The sequence below is a fragment of the Sceloporus undulatus genome, chromosome 5, assembly GCF_019175285.1.
Source record: "Sceloporus undulatus isolate JIND9_A2432 ecotype Alabama chromosome 5, SceUnd_v1.1, whole genome shotgun sequence".
Classification (NCBI taxonomy): Eukaryota; Metazoa; Chordata; class Lepidosauria; order Squamata; family Phrynosomatidae; genus Sceloporus; species Sceloporus undulatus.
In genome coordinates, this window is record NC_056526.1 from 4587691 (window position 1) to 4613407 (window position 25717).

At 42.9% G+C, this 25717-nt stretch overlaps 1 protein-coding gene across 1 annotated transcript in view; it reads right to left on the reverse strand.

The window, feature by feature from the left end:
* Positions 1–25717, reverse strand: part of GDI2 (GDP dissociation inhibitor 2) — a 33236-nt gene continuing 7519 nt past the window's right edge. Inside the window, exons 2-11 of the mRNA XM_042468467.1 lie at positions 17168–17275; positions 12871–12970; positions 10625–10759; positions 7760–7958; positions 7175–7306; positions 5523–5622; positions 4267–4438; positions 2464–2608; positions 1238–1292; positions 1–1139 (exon numbers count right to left, since the gene is read on the reverse strand). Coding sequence (XP_042324401.1) covers positions 984–1139; positions 1238–1292; positions 2464–2608; positions 4267–4438; positions 5523–5622; positions 7175–7306; positions 7760–7958; positions 10625–10759; positions 12871–12970; positions 17168–17275 — 1302 coding nt within the window. The 3' untranslated portion in view covers positions 1–983. The remainder of the gene's footprint in view (positions 1140–1237; positions 1293–2463; positions 2609–4266; positions 4439–5522; positions 5623–7174; positions 7307–7759; positions 7959–10624; positions 10760–12870; positions 12971–17167; positions 17276–25717) is intronic.

Consider the following 25717-nt stretch of genomic DNA (forward strand, 5'->3'; position numbering starts at 1 on the left):
TGGTTTTGAGACATTGGCTTTACTTGGCAGTACAGAAGTCATTTGGAGCCATTCCCCCAACCCAGGCTCCGTCAAATCAATACTGCAGTGCAGTCTGGTCCCCCTGAGAAGCCACACGGGGTACAGAATAGAAGGGAGTTGAGGAGGAGGAGATAACTTGCGTACACACACATACAGTATACACACGCCTTGCCTGCTTTGGAGTTTCATTCTTCCACCAAGTATCTTTTTATTATTAGTATCGCTTTTAAAACACAAAAACGCCTTGCGGCACAGTTGTGTCCCAACAGATGTAAACGGTTTGAGAAGCTTTTTTGAGTTGAGAAGCTTTTAGGAGGGAGGGGAGGGAAGAGGAGATGGAGGAGAGCTCTGGGCTGAAACCCTGCTGCGTGGCTGCGCGGTTGCTGTGGACTTTGGCCATGATGCAGCTTGCCATGAAGTTAAGACTGGATGGGAAGAGGCAGCTTGGGATGGATCTTTCCCCACAGGGAGGGGGGGGGTCCATGGTTTAAAGACCCAAAAATAACCTTTGAGAAGGCCACCTGTTGCTTTTGCTGAAGCGCAGACCAAGAGAGGGCTGCGAGGTTTCAGACATGGGGGACTCAGGTTAACAGGAGTTGGATTTTTTTACTTTGTTTTGGCTTTGGCCCTCAAAATCTAGATCAGCGAAAGCAGTTTCAACATCTGCTTCTCCTCAAAGTCAAAGTTTAGCAACAGTTAAAAAGTCAAAAGAGTGTCAGTATCGGCCAATTTTTTGACACAGCAACCTTGTTTAAAGAAGAATTAACACATGATTATATCCAAAGAGGGGAGAGGAGCGTTTTTTTAACCAGTGCAGGACTCTTTCAATCTCAAGAGATATGATTACAAAAAGCAGGCCTTACAATATTGAACTTTTTGTACGGTGCTCGCTTAAGTTCCTCTGGGCAGACGCACCAGCACCAGCCCGCGGAAATCTAACTTAAGACCCAAAAGCACCACCACTACTGCTGCTCCTCCTCCCCATAGATGTCGTTCTTCTTCCTCTTCATCTCTTCAAAATCGAAATCTGATCCCATCATCCGCTTGTAAATATCTTTGATGTCATCGCATGTCGTCTCAAAGTGGGTAGTCGCATCGTAGGTGCGGGAAATGAAAATCTGGAAAAGGGAAAAAGCCGAGGAACGTTACTCTCCAAATCTCACCCTCCTTGTCCACCCCAAAGGAATCCCTCACATGCTGCCCGCTTCATACAAACCTGGCTCTCTCTGCCCAGGTCAGTTGGTGAAAACAGGTCACTGACGCTAACAAATCTAGGGAAAAAAGAGAACATTGGTTTCAGAGGCGATACACCAGTAAGATTTTAGCACATGTACTGGGCCCAGAAACTGACTGGTAACCAGTAGTGCTTGGAATTGTCATGTTTATCAGCCATCATTTCTATTTGCAATATGCATGGTTACCAAAAACCATTTTAATGTTCAATTTTTATGTTTTTAGCTGTAGTACTTCTTTTTCAAACAATAAGCCACCTGCAGCTTCAGTTTTAAGGGAAAAATTGGGAAATAGTAATGGTAGTTTAATTAATAATAATAATAATAACAATAATACTTTTGAAAATTTATTGCCAAGAAACAGGTCTTCTTCAGATGCCTTTGTGTACTACAGCTCCCATAAGCCCTGGCCATCACAGGGCATCACAAATGATAGTTGTAGTTCAACATGATCCACAGGACCAACTGGTTACCCAGAGGACCTTTTTGTCAGCTGCTCCTAAATTATGGAATGGCCTGCCGGAGGAGATCCATCATTATCAAGACAGAGCTCTTCTGGCAGGCCTTTCCGGACTGACCTTCCCATTACACTGATGTAGATTGTCCTTCGTTTGCCCAAATGTCTCTCCCCAATCTTGCCTATTTTAAATTGATTTTAATTTGTACTTATAGTGTTGGTATTTTAGTTTTAAAGTAAGGGATAAGGAGATATGTAGTTTTACTTATGTATGTGTTATGTCACCGCCTTGATCCTTCTGGAAAGGCGGGATATAGATAAAATCTATTATTATTATTATTACATTGCCTTGGATGCAGATGTTCAGCTACCTACTGAGATCAGTGTCTCCATCATGGCACACATGTGGATGGCCCTTCCTTAGCCAGGGACTTTCCCCCAGAGTACAGTGTGAGTCCCATATCTGTGGGACCAGTACCTGCGATTTCACTTACCTGTGTACAAAAAAAACCTGGCCTCTCTAGACATCTGGAGATCCTTCAGTGTGACTATGGTCAACTTCCACCAGAAATATAGGGTTCATTATTATCCATGATTTTTACTATCCGCAGTAAGCCTGGGAATGGATCCTGCATAGCTTTTTTGGGGGGTGGGGGGGTGTCGTACCGTACAACGTCCTGCCTCTAGTATGGTGGGAGTTCAGATGACAGGACCACAGGGGTTGAACATGGCAGTTCCTCCAAGGGGACTTACTTCTGCTCAATGGGCTCAAGGAGCTCCAGGGCGGGTTTGATTTCCTTCTCTGGCTCGCTGGTCTCCACAGTGGTGCTCACAATGGCAATGTACTTCCCTTGTGCAGCCACGTTGTGCGCAGAGGAGATCATGCAGACGTAGATGTCTGAAAGAGAAAGGAGGTGAGAGTTAGCATCTGACATCAGCAGACCATCCCCCTTCCTGGCTCCAGTTCACAGACTGAAACTTAGATCTGAGCAGGAGTAGACGGTGGTGCTAGGTGTGCTCTACTACAGTGATTCCCAAGCAACAGTCCTCCAGATGTTTTGGACTTCAGCTCCTAGAATTCCTGACTGCTGGGAATTGAAGTCCAAAACACCTGGGGGACCAAAGTTTGGGAGCCACTGCTCTACTAAATAGTCCTGGCTCAAGTGATAGATGGAGGCAGCAAACTCACAGCTTAGGAGCTTTGTTCTACCTAGGGGGGATCCACTGCTGCTTTTGAACCTTAGCAAAAACCATGAAGCAGGTAGCAGGATGGGAAGCTGAGCCCATGTAAAGCCCTCCTGACTGGTCTAGACTGTTCCGAGGCATTCAGTATTAGGGATTTCATCCACAAATGGAAAACTTCATTTGCCACTATGTTCTACTAGTTGAAATGCCATCCACAAACAGCAAGAGAAATCACTGCTATCACTCAAAGGACATCTTCAAAGCATCCTCTGGAATCATAAATTTATGGCTTAGCACAGCTTAGGCAGAAAACTCACAGTGGTCCCCAAACTGTGCCCTTTAAGAGGTTTTGAACTTCAGCTCCCAGAAGCCTCAGCCATGTTGGCCAATAGTCTGGGATTCTGGGAGTCCACAATCCCTTAAAGAGCAGTTTGTGGACTACTGCCCTAAGGCAAAGTGTGGCCCATGGGCCTTGTGCCCATTTTTGTGGCTCTTAGGGGAGTGAAAGTATTTATTTAAAAAAAAAAATTTTTTTTTTGGCTCCCAAATGCCGTTTAGGGGATGTGGGGGCATTTTTGTTATGCTTCCGGCCCCCACAGCCCATTTTAGACCCAAAAAGACAGAGCAAGCATGGCGTCATGACCTGAGCATTGGACTATGGCTCTGGAGATGCTGCTCAGCGATGGAAACTCATTAGTTGACCTTTAGCAAAGCACACTCTCTCATCCTCAGAGAGAAGCAAAGGCAAGCACACTCTGAACAAATCTTGCCAAGAAAATCCCAAGATAGGTTTGCCACAGGGTCGCCTAAGTCGGAAGGCACACAGCAACAAGAAACAATCTGAAAAGATGTGGCAATAATGCCTTTCGCATCCCAAGAGGGTGTCTGGGAACAAAATAATTTACATTTTTCTTTAGGTGAGGGTGAAGCCCCTTGGCCTCCTACAGCTGTCCACCACTGCACTAAGGAAACAGCAGCAAGGAGCCAATTTCTCCTAGCATCTTTGGCAAAACCACCTATTCCCTGTGCAAATGGCACAAACTGATAAAAGGCAAAGTGGTAACCTTGACTCTTGTAGTAGCTATATTTCCAGCAGTTATAGGCTACCTTGGGCAATGCATATGCAAGATGGATATATGCAACCCCCCCCCCCCAAACCCGGAAGCCAGTTTATATGTCATCAGTCAAAATTGAACATTATCATCAGAAACAGGTTTGCAAAATACAAAATTCCCAGTTTACAAGGCTGGAGTTATCGTGGACCACTCATCTATTTTGGGGGGGGGGGGGGGGGCACTGGCAAGAGTCCTGGTGAGAAGAGGTTTTGGGTGTGAAATGCACCCAGAAGAGCTGACTGCTCTTCTAACTTACCTGATTTCCTGTTAACCTGGTTCTGAGGAATGATGATCTGGCATGAGTTGGCATCGTTTGTATTCTTGATTGGGTGGCTCAAGATACAGATGACCCGGATCACTTTACCGGCCTTTTTGACTCTGTCTGGGACATAGCTGGGGTCGCAGATGAGCTGCTTGCAGTGGGCAATCTGCAAGGAAAAAGAGAGCAATTTTGAGAACTAAAGGCTTTCTAACTCAGGAATTAGGATTCAATACTAATCAGTGTAAGAACAGGGAAAGTGGGCAGAGCAAGCAAGTGGGCCATGTAGCCATTCCCACCCCCTTTGGAATTCCTCTCACACATTTTACTCAGACTGCTCTTCTATCATCATTATTATCCTTAGCATCTCAATTTGTTACTCCAGTTTTTAACATTTACATGTGTATCACCAGAAGTAAAGAAACAAATGCCCGACCCACACTGTATAGCTCCCCCAGTGCATCTGTGCAGTTGAGGGAGAGGTGAGAGAGTGACCATGGTATTACCCTCTGAAACAGCAGAGAACAGGCCTGCCTCCATCTCTCTGTGACAGCCCTTGAGGTATTAGAAGAGAGCAACTGTGTCACCTCTCAGTCTTCTCACCAGGCTGAACATGTCCAATTCTTTCAACTGTTCCTCATACATTTTGTTCTTATCATCCTTGCTGCCCTTCTCTGAACTGCCTCAAACTTGTCTATATCCTTCTTAAAATGAGGCACCCAGACCTGAACACAGGTATTAAGATTAGGCATCCTGGATCTTCTTTTATGCCTTTTTTGAACAGATGGACAACGTTTGCCTTTCTCCCGTCCTTGGGCATCTCATTTATTTGCCAAGATTTCTCAGAAATGATAGCAAGAGGTTCAAAGAGTACATCAGCAAGTTCCTTTAGTACTCTGGGGTGCATTTGTCTCACCCTGAAGATTTGAACTTGTTTAGGTAGTACGTTAACACCAAACAGATTCTCTGTGGCTTAAGCTCTCTGTAGGCTAAAGCTCAATTTCTGAATATAGAGCTGTTACAGAGAATAGTGGGGCTATTTTCATCAGAGGCGTTCAGAGAAGAGAGAGATAGTTTCAAGCTGTTGTTGCCACCATATAAGAAACCCTAACAAAGCACTGTGTTGCACTCAGCTTATCCCTGGAAGAACACAGAAGTGTATCAACTTTTGTGGCTTTCAGATCCCTCCTCAGAAGCAGGTTAACAGAAAGCACTTCTGAGCAGGGCAGAAGTTAAAGGTTGCATTACTGTACCTCTCCTTCTGATTTCACGCCAACCACTTTGCCATTTTCTATGACAATCTCTTCAATTGGTTTGTTCAGCATGTAGGTGCCGCCATAGATGGCACTTAACCTGTCAAGGAGTGGTAAAAGCAGGGTGATCACGTGTGCCACTAGTCCATACCAACAATACCACTAACCTATGTAACATCTAATTTGGCATCACCACCTCCATTTCTTCCAGCCATGATTGCTACAGTATATCCAAGGATTGAACTTTTCCCTCTATGGCAATACAAACGTCCAGAATTGATGCAAATAAAGGGTAGCTTCCATTGGGCATAAACCTGGACCATGCCAAAGCCGAGTAAAAGGAGTTAACTGAGGGGCTACTGCTTGAGTTCAACCCAACTGTTACAGTGTGAATAGCCTCTGTGAAATGGAAAAAGCTCAACATAGAGAGTGCTGGAGGAAGCCTTTTCCAGGCTACTTTAGGAACTGAAAGGATTTGCTTCAGCAATAAGGATAAGAGTTGATCTCTCTTACTGGCTGAGATCCTGCACTGGCTAATGTAATGTAATAATTCCACAGGTGAAATTCCACTTTAACGCCCACTCCCCACCCTCAGAATTCATTGTGGTGCTAATGTAGCCTCCCTTCAACAAGCATTGGGGGATCAGAGAAGCCTCTGGCTATTCCCAGATGCAGCCTGACAACCCCTTCTCCTCCGATTTACTGGGCTCAGGTGGATGATGCCATCAGTCTGCCAAGCATAGCTAAATGCTTCTCAATCCCCTGCATTCTCCACCAGCCACGGAGTGACTGTTCAGGCCAGCTATTGCAGCAAAATGGAGTTCAGGGGACAGATGCTGCCTGTTGCAAGAGATGGGAGGGAGTAGCAAGCTTGGCAATTTTTAAAAAAAAGCAGACACAGGAATAATGTGGACTTAACGCATGTGTTACAAACAAAATGTTGGCTTGGGTTTGCCAATGAAAATGGAAGTCAAGTTATGTCTTTACTTGCATGAAACTCTGCTGCATGAGGTGGGGTGAGGGCAGGGAGGGACAAATTCAGAAGCTATACAATGCCTTATTTTTCTATGTGAAACAGTCATAGACTTCATTTCAAGCTGGACTGTGCTTTCTCTATGTTCAAGGTGACTCTACTGAGGACTAACAGCTTCCCATTTCCTCCCCTTGTAAGCAAGCTGGCTGTGTGCTCATCACAACTGTTAACAACTGTTATTATTGCTGTTGTTGATTTACATATAAGGAAGGCTATTTGTTTCTCACAGGGAGAACCTGCACAGGCCCAAAGAAAATCTAAAAGCCTACCTACCCTCCTCTATGCACTATGCAATCTTTCAGCCAGAAGGATGTGATGTTTCAGAGACACAAACAAGGAAAGCCTACCCAAATTTAAAGCAGAACTAAAAGGGAAGCGCCCGAAGTCTACAGCAAAGAGCATAAATAATCATATAGCAGCACAGCCAAACCATCATAGTGTAGCTGTTTGAGTGCTGGATTAGACTCTGGGAGACCAGAGTCTTCGCTTGCCCATGAAAACCTGTTGGGTGATCTTGGGTGAGACACTCTCAGCCTCAGCGGAAGGCACAGTAGGTTCATGTTAAGAAACATGAAATCACCCAAAAACATTAGAAGTGCTAGCAAAAAGAAGATCTTACCTTGCAAATCCCTGGGGCAGCTCTCCCAGGCCATAAAGAGGATACAGGTAGGGGCTTTTGCCATATCTAGCTAGAGACTCGCTGTACAGTTTAATCCTGTTGATTGTTTCTTGGCAAGGCTGGTCTAGGTAGCTGAGACAAGGAGAGAGTTCAGATAAACAAAAAGATGGAAGGAGCAGCATTACAGAGTGCCTCTCCCACACTTCTAGGGTGCTTCCCTTAAACCTTGCTCACTAACTCAATTTTCTAAATTAAACTAGGACAATGTAATCTGTGTTATATACAGCATTTGAGATGAGAAGACATTCCCTCATCTTTTCTATGTGTTCCTAAGATTTCAGCAGCAATCACAGGATTAGGATTGGGGCTTCTCCACAAAGCAAGCAAATCTGTGCTGCTCAAAACATCTGGATGTTTATAGGCCCGATTTAACCCGATGGCAATCACCAGGTGGCCTTAAGGACAGAGTTTTGCTAGTAAGAGGCCTCCCACCTCTGGGACAGGAGTTCTGATTTCTTAATTTCCCAGCGGTCTCAGCAAAATAGCAGGGGGCTCTTCTGAACACTGGAAAGGACAGCCACTTACTCATCGGTTCTGTACAGTGCAAGGGCATGGCCTGTGAAATCTATGACATCTTGGCCCAAGTCAAACTTTTTGTACACGTCACGCATGGTGTTCTTCTTGGGATCGACACCTTCAAAAGTGCGGGAATCGTTCTCGTCAAAATTGGCGACGTACACCAAGAATTTCCTGAAGCGCCTTTTCTCAAACAAGCCCATCAGACCTACAAAGCCAGGGAAAGGTGAGATCAGAGCAGGCATTTTTGACATCTCTTTACAGAGCCAGAAAGATTCCAGTTGGAGCACCAATCTGGGAGTGGGAAAAGTTATCAAACCTTAAATCAGTAGCCTCCAAAGCACTGTTTTTAGAAACATATGAAACAAAGCAAGGTGGCGGTTGTTGTCTTTTAAATGTATTGCAGCCAGGGCTGTGGTGTTAAGAGCTAGAAGCAATTTTAGGCAGAGCTGAGTTGGTAGAAATGTACTGACTCTGGCTTCAAAATAATAATAATTTATATGATTAAATGTCTAGGTTTGTTGCGTATTTACTTACATGGACTAGATGAGCTTGGTCTCCCCAACAGGTTCTGACATTCTTACAAGAAAAGAATTTATTCAGATGTCCCAATCTGACATGGCCTACCTAATAATCCCTGTAACACACACACTGAAAAAGCAGCCACACCAAACTGTGGCAGATTTTTTGGAAAAAAACAACAACTGTTTTTCTACAGAACAAATCCTAGCCATTAAGACTTAGTTCCAAATTTATAACAAACTGTTATCTGCAATGGAAAGAACTATTCAGAACTATGCTTGCCAAGCCTTAATCCTCCATCAGTTCAATTTTATGATGACCACACCTCAGAACAGACTTAGCTCAGTTCACCTCAACATGAGGAAGAACTTCCTGGCAGTAAGAGCTGTTCAACAGTGGAAAACACTCCTTTTGAGGGTGGTGGAATTTCCTTCTTTGGGGTTTTTTAAACAGAGGCTGGATGGCCATCTGTCAACGGGATGCTTTCACTGAGAGTTCCCGCATGGCAGAATGGGGTTGAAGTGGGTGGCCCTTTTTGGGGTCTCTTCCAACTCTATGATTCTAAGATAAAAATTAATAGCAGCTCCATTTCTATACCGCTTCATACTGAACTAAGCAGTCTCTAAGCGGTTTACAAAGTGTAAACTATTTGCTCCCAACAAGCTGGATACTCATTTTAGCAACCTTGGAAGGATGCCAGGCTGAGTTGACCCTGGAGCCCTTGGCTGGAATTGAACTCACAACTTTGTGGCTGTGAGTGGGTGGTTGCGGTACCGGCATTTAACCACTGTGCCACCAGGGCTTCGTATCACCTCAAATTCCAAACCTGTCAAATAGCACCCATGTAGGTCATTGCCTGCACCATTTTTCACTTTCCCCTTTTCTCTCTCTCATTACAATTCAGTCCAATTTGGTCTCCACATCTGGTCCAAGTATGAAACACTGGCTTGCTTCCTTGAGGGATGCTCTGCCTGCCTGTCCCTTGAGCCACCAACATTCTTATCAGGGAACCCCATGATAACAACTCTTTGTCCAATTAAAGATAATATCTTACTGAGAAAACAGATTAGAACGGTTTGAGACAAGTCTTACCTCACCAAAAAGGTCATATGGCAGAATACCACTTGCCTGAACTACTTCAGTTGTTCAAATTTTAAATTTTTACTTATTAAATTTTTATTTGTATCCTGCCCTTCTCTCAGCATGGACTCAAGCCGATTTGCAGCAAAACTAATTCATACGAACTGGGAGCAGCTATCCCAGACCATCCAGACATCTTTCTTAATCCTGCCATTTGAGATGCTTTTCAGCTAGAGAAACCAGAGAAGTGGGGTGACAGCAGAACGAGTAGAGGGGTCAGTGCTTCTTTTGGGTTCTCCCAGAATGGACTAAACTCTTGGCTTTTGCCACTTTACTTGGAGAAGGTTCGTTTTTTTGTCAAGAGTTAAAGTACTGTACTGGCCGTATATACTCGTGTATAAGTCTAGACATTCAAAAATTGATACAAAAATACTGAGTCGACATCCATGGGTCAATGTAAGTACTGTAGTTCAACTCTTAATACAAAAAAGGAAACATCAGAATTTAATGTCTCGGAAGCACTGACCCCGCTCTGTTCTCCCATCCATTCAGCCTTTACTATGAGCACAGTTACAGCTGTTTGAATTTTGTAAGTTCTTTGGCATTGTTTCCCTTTGCTTTGTCTTTTACATCCTTTGTTACATGCCCCTAGGTTTTACTCTCGACTTATCCACGAGTCATATCAAAGTCCATGATTTTGGCTCCAAAACCTGCCCTCGACTTATACACGAGGCCAACTTATAGTCATGTATGTATGGTATATTGACCCATGGATAAGCTGACCTAGGTTTTTGGGTTGGCTTTTTTGACTAAAAACTTTTTAGACTTATAAATTAGATGGTGACAAAAAGAAATAAGTGGGGTGGCAAAGGACATCAGATGAGTCACTGCTGGGAGAGAAAGTGACCTTTGAACGTATCTTGCAAAAGCAGTTACTAACTGCTGCCCTGTTTGAACTGGCACCGGCATCTTCCGAAGCCATGGCACGTTACGATTAATTCAGCTAGACTGCACCGATGCCAGGATTTCATATGTTTAGCTCTGAAAGCCACCCACACAAATTCTGATGAAATCAGACAGACTCAAATATTGTGGAATCAGTGTATGGACCCAATGTCAGTCTTCCGGATTCAGTGAGACACTTTTAAAGACCACACGATGACACACATGTCCAAAACCACAATTAGTGCAAGGATGCTCTCCTACAAGAGTGTTGCATGCTTTAAACACAGATTAGATCTAATAGGCATAGAAAAAGCTGCAAGGACTTACTGGATGCCAGGGCTTCTGCCTCAGTTGAAGGAACTTTGTAAATCTTTCCTCCCTTATAGACAAAGCTTCCTTCAATCACCTTGAAGTCCAAGTAGCGAGTGACTTCTGTGTACATCAACATCTTGACCAGCTGGCCTGAAATCAAAACGAGTTTTAAAGTGAATCAGCCTGAGGATATGTGGAAGTTTCTGGCAGAAGAGAGAGTAGAGATTCACTGGAATACATGGGGGTTTCTCTTTGCCCTTGCTGGTGGCACAGGGAGGTGGGCTGTGGCCCTCCTTGCTCTCTTCCCATATGACATAGAAAAGCCGAGCAAACAGCCTCTCACATAAAGAACCATTGCCATGCACTGCCTTCTCAAGATAATGTACGCTCCACAAGTCCACCACTCATCTGTCTGACAGGCCTGTAGAACTAGCACATGGAAGTGGCACATCATCCTTGCCAAGAGAATCTTGCTCTCCAGTCTGAACATCAGGTTTGTGGGAACATAACAGGGGCAGCAGTAAAATCTGGAGGTGGCTTTGCCACTTGGTGGGCTGCACTGAAGACTTGTGATGACCATCTGAATCCTGCTGGTTGTCCCCATGTGTACCAGAAGGCAAAAGACTTTGGATGACCAGTCAACTAGGCATTTATTGCTCAAGGACAAAACTGCCTGACGTGGGTCTTGCAAACAAAGTATGGCCACTGCTTACAAAGCTACAAACCCATTTTTTAAAAAGAAAACCTTAAAAGTGGCATGTACTCTCAAACATCAACAGCAGTGCTATTATACTGGGGTGGGCAAAGTACACCTCACAGGCTGCATATTCAAGGCCATTTTTGTGCTCTCTTGTTTGGGAGAGGGAGGGAGAATGAGAAAGCTTTTCTGGGAAAATTTGGGGGGGTGTGTGTGGAATGTTTTGCTCCAAAATGCCCCCGCTACCAAGGCCCAGAGGGAGCATTTTTGCCTCTCATGGGCCATTTTAAATGACTGTTGTAAAAAAAGTCCCTCGTGTCTAAAACGGCTTTGGAGGTATCAGAAACATGGAGAATGTTGTCCCCAGCCTTCTAGATGACATTTGGGGGACACTTAATAATAAATTTCATTTCATTCCTGTCTCTCCTCAAGGCTTGAGACAGGGTACGGACAACATTTTAAAATACAAAACACAATTAAAAAACAACAACACATAAAAACAACAGTTAAAATACAATACTATAAAAACCATTAAAACAGACTCACGTAATAAATTCTTTAAAATTTACCAATTAGAAAGTCATGATTTCAAGTTGACTGGGAAGCCATGATCGAAGATTTAGGGATGAAATATTTACTGTGTGGAACGAGTGCACTTTGAATATGACACTTTCAAAACTCTTGGAGGGCTAAAATGCCGAGTACAACATACAGTTCAAGCATGCTTTTACTCAGCAAAATAAATTCTGCCTATGCAACAAACCACACGTGGCTTGTTAGACTTGGTTAACCTGCTAGAGCCGACTGAGGTGGGATGGGGGCATCCAGTGTCATGGTGCACTGAAGGCATCATTAGCCATCACAGCAGCTAAGGGTCAAGCTTGGCAGGGCTGGCACTGACCAATGGCAAGCTTCAGCTCTGTACTGTTAAATTCTGAACCAAAGCAGCCTTTCGACCAGGATAAAAGGTCTTTGGTGATGCCTGAAGCATAACAGAGCAACTCGACAAAGAACAAGCAAGAGGTACTGAACCCCTTTTGAAAGAGCAATAGCAATAGCATTTAGATTTCTACACCAATTCATAGGGAATTCAGCACTCTCCAAGCAGTATACAATATATAAATCAACTGCTTCCAACAAATTGGGTCCTCATTTTACCAACCTACGAAAGGATGGAAGTCAACCTTGGAGCCCTCTGGGATCAAACTGACAATGTTGTGGTTGCAGTACTAACATTTAACTACTGAGTCACCAGGGTTTAATAGAAGCTTAACATAACTCTTTTTGCATGCACAGACTTCATAAGGGAACAGTGCCCCTTTTAAAACAACCCCATGCACACATGACCTCAAGAAGTAGATTCCTTCAGGGAAACTATCCTGGGGGCATCCCAAGTTCCCATTATCCAAAAGGATAATGCAGGCACCCATGTTAATAGTACATAGAGGAATGCTGCTGGAAAGGTGCTGAGAGACATACATATATTCCAGACAATGAGGCATTAGGAGGCAAAGAGGAAACTGCAGAGGTTTACTTGGTCAGAAGGAGAAGCTCATTCACGCACCATTAGCCATAAGGAATTTAGGGATCAGGTCCACGTTCCAGTCTCTTCCTCGGCCCATAGATTCAGGTGGAGATCCTGGCAGGCAAAACCGTTTGTACAGCTTCAAGAAAAAGATGTTATGAAATTAAGGTGGTGAGTTATGCATACTCAAAGCAAGTAAGATTTCTGCCAACTGCAAAAATGCCTGGGCTTTTCGAACGGTTTCAAAACAAATCTTTCCTCACATTTCGAGAGAAAAAAGAATCCGGGAAGTGTACTTCATGCAAAAGGGTCCGGTACTAAGGCTTCTAGTTAGCACCACATCTAAGCCATGCCTCCACTCAGTTCTCCTACACACTAATCCTCCACTCCTTGCCTCAAATAAAAGCCCTCCCTAAATTGCAAACTCATGAAAAATCTTGTATAATAAAACTGTAAGATAGGATGTTAGGAAATAGATAAATGAAAGTTGAGAAGTGGCAGAAAATATTCTGGTTTCACACCTACTAACAATAGCCTCAGAATATGGATATGGCATAGAAAAGAAACCAAGCAAGCAGCTGATATTATAATCCTCTGGTTTAATCCTCCCCCTTTCAACCATTCAAACCACAGAAAAACCTGTCAGATGATCAGGCTATAATAGCTAGAAACAATTTTAGCCTCCCAATTAACTCAGACTTGCCCTGTGGAAATCTGCCTATTTAGAATACTAAAGGATTCACACACAAAAAAGAGGGGTGAGTAGGTGGCTTTTTAGCAGGCCTATTGCAGAATTACATACAGACTGATATTAAATCCATTACAACAGCTTGAGTAATGTGGCATTAGCTGTGGCTAATGGGGGCACTGTGTTCCAAGAGCTTTACACAAATCCCATGGGCAAGCAAACTGGGTAACTAAGCTAAATACTACTTCGTGATCCCAAAACATCTTGTGTGCCATCTCAAACCCTGTCCTAAAGTGCTGGAAGCAAAACAATGGTTACTGAGTGAGCAATGACAAGACTGAGCCAACATCAGCAAGGATAGGAATGGCTTGCTTTGAAACAAAGTCCTAGAGCAACCTGGAAAAACCCCTACCATGGCATAGAGGACAGTTCTGTGTTGCTGTTAACACATCCCAGGTTGCCTTCAACTTAGAGCAACCCTATGAATGGGGCACCTACAATAGCCACTATTATTAACTGCCATACAGACTAAGGGTAGCCGTTGACTGAGTCTATCTTTCTGGAATGCTCTCTTTCTCTTTTCCCACCGGCATGCTTCTTATCAAGCATTATTGTATTTTCTAAGCACGTCTTCTCATGATATGGCCCAAGTACAGCAGTCTCAATTTAGTCATCATTTCCTAGTATAATCATGCTTGATTTGTTTTAGCACACATTTATTTGTCTTTTTAGCAGTCCACAGTATCCGCAGAACTCTTTCTCCAGCACCACGTTCCAAAGGAGTTGATTATCTTCCTATCTGCTTTCTTTACTGTCCAGCTTTAACAACCATATACAGAAATTGGAAATATAACGGTACAGACAATTCTAACTTTAGTATTCAGTGATATATGTTTATCCTTCATAAACTGTCCTTCCAAGTGATAGTCTTCTGCTGATTTCTTGACTGCAGTCTCCATTCTGATTAATGACTGAGCCAAGGAATGGAAAATCTTGAACTATTCAATGCCTTTATGATCTACTTTAAAGTTATATAAACCATCTGTGGTCATTATTTTTATCTTCTTATTGTTCAAACGTGCCTTTGTATTTTCTTCCTTTATTTTTTTACCCAGTAATCATTCAGGTCTTTGCTATTTTTGCTAATAAAATGGTGTCATCTGCATATCTTAAAACAATGGCTTTGCTGTAATCTATAAAGCACCGGCTGCTTTTCTTTTAAAATTCTTTTTGCACTCCATTATCCAACATATGTTTGCAATATGATCTTTAGTGCATCTTCCTTTTATGAACCTAGCTTGAACATCTAGAATTTCTCACTCTATATATGGAAAGGTATTTGGTTTTTTTGGTAGAATTTTAAGCATCACTTTGCTTGCATGGAAAATTAAAGCAATGGTCCTGTGCTTACTGTAATTCCCTTTGAGGTTCCCTTTCCTGGGGACTGGAATGCATATTGAGTGTTTCCAGTACGTGGGCCATTGTTTATATTATATTATAATATATAATATTCCGTCTATCTCTGTAGACTGAAGCATCTCTATTGGTAAGCCATCTGTTTCTGGTAAGTTATTTCTCCCAAGTGCTCTGAATGCAGCTTCTACTTCATTTTTTAAAAAATTAGAGCTCTGTCCTCATAGGATTCTTCTTCCACTGAATCTGTTACTCACTCATTGGGTGTACCGTTTCTATCTTCTATTTATTTTAATAGGTATGTCTATGGTTCACACCTATGCATTGCACCTACTGTTGCTAAATCCATTATTTTTAGGACTGTTAAAATGGAGCCAGAAAAGAAGACTCCATTGTAGCCTTGAGAGACATTCTCACTGTAAGGATTCAGAAACCACATGTCAGCCATGCCAAAATACATGTGTTTGTTATGACACTATCTTGATTTTTACTATTATTATGGTTATTATTATTTTTGTCCTGCTCCGTTGTGAACTGCTTTCAGAATATTGTTCATTTAATCAACTGTAGGGTCTTCAAAAACATTGGTCTGAAGAAGACTGTGTTCTCTTAATACCTTACCATAACTAAGCCTAAACTACAGGTAGGAATGTACAAATCTCCCCTGTTTATCCACTCACCTTCACTTCTCTTCTTCTCTGTCTTGCCATTTTTTCTAGCATATGCAATATAGATTGCTAAGCTTAAGCGCTGGTCATGTCCTCTCATGCGCTGTACAGTAACATTAACAATGATGCCACTGGAGTATTTAAGAAGGCCTCTACTTCTCACAAGAGCCAGTATGGTGCTGTGGTCTGAACACCAGAGTTTGAATCCAAGTCACACTCTCTCAGCCTCTAAGGAAGGCAATGTCAAACCCCCTCTAAACAAATCTTGTCAAGAAAACCCCATGAGAGGTTCACCATAAGTCAGAAACAACTTGAAGGCATAGACCACCACCTACTTCTGAGATTTGAAGTACTTCTCACAGATTTCAACTCTCACAGTTAAAGTGATAAACCACAGTTTATAGCAATTTTTCATATGCTTCTATTTCTTTTCCCTCCTTCACTTGCCTCTTGTGTATTCAAGAATGGATGGAAGCAATGGCTTCCCAGGTAGGATTCTCTCTCTCCTACCTGGAGATCCCTGCTATTATTCCGTTGAGCTCCTCCCAAAGGTTGAACCATGTCCACCCACCCCAGCTTCCAAATTCTGATGAAGTTAGGTAGTATGGTGCACTATGCACGCTGAGGGTATTATGGAAGGTTAGGGAAGTTACCTTTGACCCGTAACTCCCACAGCTACTATGGCTGGCAGCTCTGGTTTATTTCTAGACAGAAATAATAGAATTACGTATAGACTCTTAAGAGCTGGAACGGACCACAAGGACCATCAATGATAATTATTATCTTTAAATGCTGCTCACCCCCCCCCCACACAATTGGGACAAAAAGCAGCTTACAAATTAAAAAAACAATACAATTTAAAACATACAAAAATAGGCATTACAACAGAAATAAATTAGTGGAGTATTAAAAACCACACCACTCAATAAAAACAAAATGCAATTTACAAGATAGAAGTGCTTAAAACAGTATATATTAAAAAGTTAAAAATACTAAAATATTAAAACTCTAAAAATGAAGGTTTATACAGGCTCTTAACCTGCCCAATCTCTCAACTATTTGCAAAGGCCGGGCAGCACAGAAACATTTTGACTTGCTGCTGGAAAGACAACAAAGATGGGGCGATCCTGGTCTCTCTGGGGAGAGAGTTCCAAAGTCTGAGAACAGCCATCAAGAAGGACCTATCTCTTGTTCCTACCTAACAAGCCTGTTAAAAGTGGCAGGTCAGAGAGCAGGGCCTCTTAAAACCCTAACAGGTTCATAAAGGGAGATATGTCCTTCAACCAGCCTGGGCCCAAGCCGCATAGGGCTTTATAGGTCAAAACCAGCACTTTGGACCTGCAGCCAATGGAGCTGTTGCAACAAGGGAGTTGTGTGCTCCCTTTAGCAAGCTCCAGTCAACAACCTGGATTCAGCTCTTTGGGCCAACTGTAGTTTCTGAGCAACTACCCCCTGCCATGCAGGAATACACAATTAAAATACTCCTGAAAGCAGCTCCCAAGAAAAGCCACCCTCAAACATTATTAAGACACAGGGGTTTTTTTTGGTGTGCATGTGTGTTACTCACATCTTCCAGGGGTGTAATGGATGCGCTTTCACCTCCATAGTAAGCATTGCGATCCATGTGAAGGACCTTCTTTCCATTCACGGACATAATGCCAGAGAGAATGCATTCCTGAAAAAGAGAAAAGGTCAGACACAAAGTTAAACCAAGCAAATCCCCAGGTTTTTATTCCTCCATTCAAGATGTACAAGAGCTTTCAAAGAGTCAGAGGAGAGGCTTCCTGAGTTTGTGGAAACCAAGCAGGTGGCAGGATACAATGTGGGCTTGTAAACATAAGTGCAGCAAGCAAGAAGGAAAATGCCAGGTATCATTTATTAACTTCTTGGAACAAATCTGTATCAAATTGGTAACCTGCAACAGGCTCTTCCTATAAAGATGGCAGTGAGAGCCAAATGAAAAGCCAGCATTCTGAACTCCCAGATCTGCAAACAAAACAGCAAACATATAAGTCCCAGGCCAAACTGTTGCAGAGGACAGGTACATGTTCATTTTGCCAAGTACTTTAAGAAAAAGTTTGAACATTTTAACACTTATACACACACAGATCGTGAAAGCTACTGAAACTGAAGCAGGGACATGGTTACCAACAATGGCATCAGGAGGGGGGTGCGGACTGCATCGGATGACATCACAAAGGGGGGGGGTGACGCCCCAAAGGGGAGCACAACCAGGACTGGCATGGCTGCTGAGTGAGAGAGAAAGTGTGCTGCATCCCTTACTCGCTTGTCCAGCAGCCATGCCAGAACCCAAATGGCCCCCCAGAGGCTGAGGCACTGCCTCTTCAGCAGCACTACAGTCAGCCCTCCACATTTGCAGCTTTGAATGATACATATCTGATTTTTCACAGATCTGATTAATACATTTAAACTCTAGGTCCTCCAGCATGACTCTACCAGAGGCCCCCATTTGGGCTTTGGCACAGTTGCAGCCATGCCAGAGCCCAAACAGACTTCTGAGGGCTGCAGCAGTCTGCCTTCTCCTGCACCAGGTTATACTAACCCCAGAGCCTTGGTGGGGCAGTGGCTAAAATTTGGTATGGCAGCCACAAGTTTGTGAGTTCAATCGCAAGGGCTCCAAGGTTGACTCAGCCTTCCGTCCTTTTGTAGGTTGGTAAAATGGGGACCCAGTTTGTTGGGGGCAATTGGCTTATAGATTGTAACCTGCTTAGAGAATTATGCAGCTCTCCAGATGTTGGAGGGCAACTCCCAAGCAACCTCAGACAGCACAGCAGTTCAACAGCTTGCGGAAGGCTGCACAATGGCCAACTGTGAGTCACTCTGCCAAGCTGGCTGAACAGTCTTGCCTCACACTGACACAAAGAAGCTGGGTGCATACAGTAATTTTAAAACAGCAGTGTTCACTGAAAAAAACAAATTCCCAGCAGAGCGTGTTCAGATATTCCACATCGGATCTTGATCTCTGCTCGCTCAAATCAAGAGGAGAGTAAGGGTGTGGCTCTGTGGGTAAACAGCGAAAGTGAACTGCCACATGCCCTCTTCTCTTCCGCTTCTCTTAGCAGCTAAAAGCTGCAAATTCAGCTCTGGCTTTCCTCTGCTCTCATGCAGAAGAATACAAAGCAGGAAGCTGGTGATCATGAAGGGGAGGAGAGAAGAGAGGAAGAGACAGTGTAAGTTCAGGTTTGCACGTACTTCATCTGACTACCTCAGGCACCCTGGTTTTTCTCTAGAGTCTTCAGTTATTCTGAGAAGTGTCTGTATCCAGCTCAGAGCAAGAGGGTGCTACCAGGAGCCGGAGGCAATCAATGCGCGATCTTCCTGTGGGTTGATGTCTCCAATTAAGGCCATGCACCACCCCTTCCTCCCCTAACCCCAAGACAAGGAATTTGGAACCTAGACCAACAGTCCCTCCTTACCAACATAACCCTAATTATGGTGTATGTGTATCAAAAGCTGGAGTATGTCCAGAGGAGGGAGACCAAAACAGTGAAAGGTTTACTATTTGATGAAATTTGGTATGCCAGGCAAATTTGACAAGGAATGGACCCCAGTGATAAAGTATTGGAAAAATTCTGGGAACAGAAACTAGGACAAAAAGAGAAATAGATGATGGAGAAGAATACAAAATGAGAACATATATAACGTGGAAAGGATTAAAGAACAGTAACATGAATAGAAATAATATTACGAATATGACTGTATAAGTTGATAGAGGTTAGACACTTTTTGGTAACAATAACATATGAATATGTAAGTAAGAAAAATGTAACGAGTATTATAATGATGTAAACGGTGATTTATTCAGCTACACAATAATGTTTGTTGAAAATAAGATAACAAGAGCAGAAATTGATAAAGTGCATTACAGAGGATTGGGAGAATACTGAAATACGGTATTAGCTCTCATTGAGGATTTTAGAAGTCTTATTTTAATAGTTGTAGTGTCTTTGTATTCTGTATCTTTTCGTATGTATGTTAATTTGTTTAATTTTCCCACCTCTCAATGCACCTGGGAGAGGCGGGAAAATACAAATACAAATAATTATTAATTTGTTGATATTGTGTGTTTATAATTTTTTTAAGATTTGTTTTATAATTGGTAATAATAAAGACTGGAAACTGCCAAGCTCTATGAGGAGAAGCTTAGGGAGATGAGTAGGTTTAACCTGGAGAAGAGAAGGTTAAGAGAGGACATGATTTTGTTGTTGTTAAGCACCCTTGAGTCAATCCCAACTCATGGCGACTCTGTGGATGAGACATCTCTAAGACATCTTCCACTGCACTGTGGGACATGATAGCCATGTTTAAACATTTGAAGGGATGCCATGTTGAGGATGGAGCAAGCTTGTTTCCTGCTACTTCAGAGATTGGCAATGGGTTCAAACTACAGGAAAAGAGATTCTACCTCAACTTTAGGAAGAGCTTCCTGATAGAGAGAGCTGTTCAACAGTGGAAAATGCTGCCCTGGAGAGTGGAAAGGCTTCTTCTGGGTGGCCATCTGTCCCAGGGAGGGCTTTGATGGTGTACATCTGCCTGTACGCAGATGAGGCTTTACAAAGAACATGGCAGAATGGGGTTGGACTAGCTGGCCCTTGTGGTCTCTTTCACCTCTATGATTTATGTGTGCAAGTTTTATTGCAAGAGGCTAAAAAGCTCAGTACTGAGTTGTTCCTGTACCACAGTCCCAATTTTTCCAATTTCTTTTGAGCCTGGTATTTTGATGCAAAAGAACACTAGAGTGACAGTGTACCTGGCGTAATTTATCTTAACCTTCGTACTTGACTTAAAGTTTCTTTTATTGTTAAATGTAGAATTTACACTTATGAGCCATCTGATCTCTCCATTCCCTTCATCTCTAACAGCCAATGTTTATGACAGCACAGCAAAGGTTAAACATGACAGAGCTGCTTAGTGTTCTTAGTTAAAAGAGGGCAAGCAGGTTCCTGCCTACATGTTCTTCTTCGTTGTTTCAATGCCCAGTCTCAGAAACTTGAAAATCTAGATTTAATCAAGAATCAGCTGTTAGACTGCAGCAGCTTTAGCTGTATCTCAGCTTCTTCCTGTTATGCCAATTTGTATTAGCCCATCTGATCATATCTATTTAGGCACTCTATTGTCTCCAACAATGACAAGTCAAACACACAACAGCATGGTCACTAGATCGGGGTAAAAGACTCCACTGAGAGCCATTACTAGAAGATCAGATGAACAAGATACACAGCTATCAAGTGTTATTTGCCATTTCTCCTGGCCTGCTCTGCCAGAAAATACATACATTCAGGGATTAAGGAGTTTGTAGAGCAAGAAAGGTATACAGCACCATGCAAAAGAAACCTGCATTAAATAGAAAAGCAGTGTTCCTGATCACCGGCTAAAAATGTGGAGGTGAAAGATAGAGATGTAAAATTTCTAGGAACTCCCAAACCATTTGGGGAAAACTAAAATATATGCTTATTTTCATATCAAAGCTAAGCTGATTTTATCAGTTAGAATCATAAGAGTTAGAAGAGGCCTCATAGGCCTTCAGGTTCAACCAACTGCTCAGTGGAGGAAAACCAGCTAGAGCATTGATTCCCAAACTCTGGTCCTCCATGTTTTGGACTGCAGCTCCCAGAATTTTTGTCAGCTGGCCAAGCTGGCCAGTTGTATACCACATTTTCTTTGAAACAAGTGGCCAAACAGGCTTCATATCCTCATTCTCCAGGGAGAAATTCCTCCAACCATCTCTTAATGACATCTGGGCAACAAACAACTCACTTTCAACAACTATTTCTGATCACATTGTAAAATTATTAACATGTTGATAAGCCTTCTTCTCCCATCCCAGCTGACAGGGTTAGTTATACTAAGATTCAGGCCTTTTAACGAAACTTCTAAACATGCCGCAAGTTCCCCAAAACTGAAAGCAGGTGCAAAGGAAGAGGAAAGAGAAAGGCATGCATCAAAACAGCTATGGACAAAGTTGCGTTACGCTGTACCTCCAAATAAATGGAGAGATCTCTATCATAAACAATCCAAAGGCAGAGACTTTAAAGGAATGTGGGCAGAGCCACACTAGCAGCTACAGAATAGCTTCCAAAAATCCTGTCACTGCTGTGGGACTACCTGCGTTACACGGAAATATTGCCAGGTCAGAAAGTTTATTTGGGGGACTGGATTGCCCACACAATAATGTAACTAGTCAACTAGGACAGTAAATGCATAATACCCCAGAGGACAGGATCAAAATTCAAAACGACCTGAATAGACTAGAAAGCTGGGCCAAAGCTAACAAAATGAAATTCAACACGGAGAAATATAAGGTACTGCACTTAGGGCAGAAAAATAAAATGCAGAGATATAGGATGGGGGAGATCTGACTGAACAAGAGTTATATGTGTGAAAGGGATCTTGGAGTCCTAGTAGACGATAAGTTGAACATGAGTGAACAGTGCAACACGGCAGCTAAAAAGGCCAATGCAATTTTAGGCTGCATCAACAGAAGTATAGTGTCTAGATCAAGAGAAGTAATAGTGCCACTGTATTCTGCTCTGGTCAGGCCCCACCTGGAGTACTGTGTCCAGTTCTGAGCACTACAATTCAAAAAGGACACTGAGAAACTGGAGCGTGTCCAAAGGAGGGCGACTAAAATGGTGAAAGGTCTGGAAACCATGCCCTATGAGGAAAGACTCAGGGAGCTGGGGATGTTTAGCCTGGAAAAAAGAAGGTTAAGAGGTGATACGATAGCCCTATTTAAATATATGAAGGGATGTCATATTGAGGAGGGAGCAAGCTTGTTTTCTGCTGCTCCAGAGACTAGGACCTGGAGCAATGGATGTAAGCTGCAGGAAAAGAGATTCCAGCTCAACATTAGGAGGAACTTCAAGACAGTAAGGGCTGTTCGACAGTGGAACACACTCCTTCCCTTCTTTGGAGGTCTTTAAGCAGAGGCTTTGATTGAGAGTTCCTGCATGGCAGGGGGTTGGACTGGATGGCCCTTGTGGGCTCTTCCAACTCTATGATTCTATAGCTGAAAATTATCTTCTTCTTTACTTACAAATAAACATGCAAAAGGCCTAAACTGGATTAAGGTTCCTCCATCACAAAACAAATAAATTCCTCCATTAGAAAACAAACAAATTCCTAACAAAAAAACCAAACTCAAACCCTTCCGTTACTGCAAATGGAGGTTTTGTTTTTAGAATCTACATGTCGGGTGGTGGATTATAATGCAACGGAGTAAAGACAAGATGGTGATGGCTCTGGTCAAGATCAAACCTCAGACTTACTCATGCACCTCAAAAATAAGTTAAAAGGTATGCCTCCCTGTATTTGTAAGTCTCTTGTTCATATACACTTCTACACTCATCCCTCCACATTCGCTGGGGTTAAGGGCATAGGACCCCCATGAATGTGGAAAAACCGCAAATAACAAAAACACTTATGTTTTTATACCTGAGAGAACATCTCTCTCAGAATCTCTAGGTCCTCCAGTGCAACTCTGTGGGCAACATCTGCCAGACCTTAATCACAAAACTGTTCTGGAGGCGCTACAAGTGTCTAGTGGAGTGTTCTCTCCAGGAATCTCTAAATCCTTCAGTGCGACTTGGTTAAAGTTGACCATAGAGTCGCGATGGAGGACCTAGACATTCCTAGAGAGAAAATAAAATCTGTGAATAATCAAATTCGCAAAAGTCAAAGGTGCAAATGTGGAGGGGTGAGTGTGTTTAACTTTTGAGCAGAGGCACGAACACACTGACTACTGAAACAATTCCCTAGAACAGTAAAACATAACTGTAGGTCACCAGTCTGAATGGTAATCTATCCATTCAAATAGGCACTTACGCTAAAAATCAAGTTCACTATAATTCTATAATTCTTCATCCAAACTCTGTCTTTGTAATGCATTATAGTTTTAGTTTGTGTCTGGGACTGGTAGCCTGACCCTTAACATGCCAGCTCAAAGTTGGGCATTCCTGTACTCAACAGCGTTAGCTGTCCAACTAATGTAAACATTTCTGTTGAAGCCTCCATGAATAATCAGAGGAGGTTTGTTTTACTAATGCCATACAAGCCAACTGCCAACCTGATCACAATACAACCAGACAGAGCAGCATTCTGGAATGTGTGCCTTAGCGATCCCAGGAAATTCAATGACCAAAAACACATTTATGAAAAAATATGCGTAGTTTCATTTCACAGGGTTGCTTGCCTAAGTGTAGTAAGCACTTCACTTCCATGTAATTTCTTCCAACCCCATAAACCTGCCAGTCTGTTTACTCTGTGCTGTGTGTTTTTATGCAATACTGTTTGACGGTTGGGAGTCTCCACCCATTCACCCATCAAACCTTGCAAGGGCTGTGGTCTGAAGGATGCTTCTGCCACGCTCTTGCTTCTGGAATTGGCAAGAACAGGGTTGGAAATCAGTCACTTTCTCTAACAACTACAGAGTACCTCGGTCACAAACAAAGGGGCTAAACAGATTGCCCCAATAGAGCGGAATCCCTGATCCGGTGCTTTGCCAGCACCAAAAGAAACAGCAAAATGCTGCTGCTTTTAGAGCCAGCAAAAGCCACCCTTGCCACTGTGGCAGCACTTTTCGGTGCTCCTTCTGGTGTTTGTCGTACATTGCGCCAAAGGAGTGCTGTGACACTGCCTGCCATGCTTTTGGGTGGTCGGTGTAACGCCAGTATCAGGGCATGTGTCATCGAAAGTCATCTTAGTACAGACTCAAAGTCATCTTAGCAGAGACCCAAGCATGATGTCTATAGATCTATTTATCATTTAATCCTACTCTTGCTGTACTGCAAAGATGTCACCTCCAACATAATGCCAGCTCTCACAAGGAGTCTTGAACAGAATTGTTGAAGCACAGAAATAAAGCATTAGTGCCTGCAATCTTGAAATAATAAAATAAGTAATACCAGCAGGACTTCCTTTCAAAGGCGTTTTAAGTCTTAAGAAGAGCTCTTCAGATACCTTTGTAAAGATCTGGTGTGGGCGGTGGACCATCTATGTACAGCCCCCTAAAGACTGCTGAAATTGCATCCTTACTTCCAATGCAGTTAGTCTAAAATTTATGAGATCTCATGAAGCTCCCAAGAATCATTGTTACTGTCCAGCAAGGATGGATAAACTTTAATTTTCTTTTATTTTCCAGTCCTAGAGCCCTCCAGATGTCACACCAGCCCTTCCACATGAAACCAGAGAACCATCTGGACTGGGGTGGAGACTACTTTTTAGTTGTTCTTGTGTACCTTCAACTCATTTTTGACATAGGGGAGTTTGCCATTGCCATCCTCTAAGGCTGAGAGAGTATGGCTTAAAATCACCCAGTGGTTCTTTGTACAGTACTCCAGCAGGGACTCGAATTTTGATATCCATAGCTCTAGCCAACTCTTAAACCAGTAATCACATTGGCTCTTCAATTTTAGAAGTAAATAGTATTCTGTTAGAATAAGGTGTGTGTTTTTGAGGAGAACTGCATCTCCACATATTGCAATGTTCCTGCCTTTTTCAGGTCAGGAGATGGATGGAAACTGGGCTCTGGGCATAGCAAAACCACCTTGGGGCCAGCTTGCAACCCACAGGTCACATGATTGCCACCCCCAGTATATAGAAAAAGAGTGAGATCAAATATAATAATAATAATAATAATAATAATAATAATAAGTTGTAGTAGTTTCTTACCTATCTCTCCCCATGGATCGAAGTAGGGCTTACCACTGCTGTCTTGTGCCATCTTATGCATAAGGATGTCAACACCTGCCTTTTCTGGCATTCTCACAGGATTCTGGAACCAAACTAAACCCCTGCTGATACTGTGGGCCCAATGTACAGGGTATTGCAGCTGAAGAGGACGGGGAGGGTTTGTTCCCCCTTGAGGATGCTGAATAAACAGCAATAGCATTTACATTTCTATACCGCTTATCAGTGAACTCATCACACTCTAAGTGGTTTACAATCTGTAAGCCAATGGGGGACTAATTTTACTGACCTACGAAAGGATGGAAAGTTGAGTCAACCTTGGAGCCCTGGGATCGAGGTCACAACCTTGTGGCTGCAGTACTGGCATTTAATCACTACACCATCAGGGCTCCTTTTTTGTCTGTTGTGT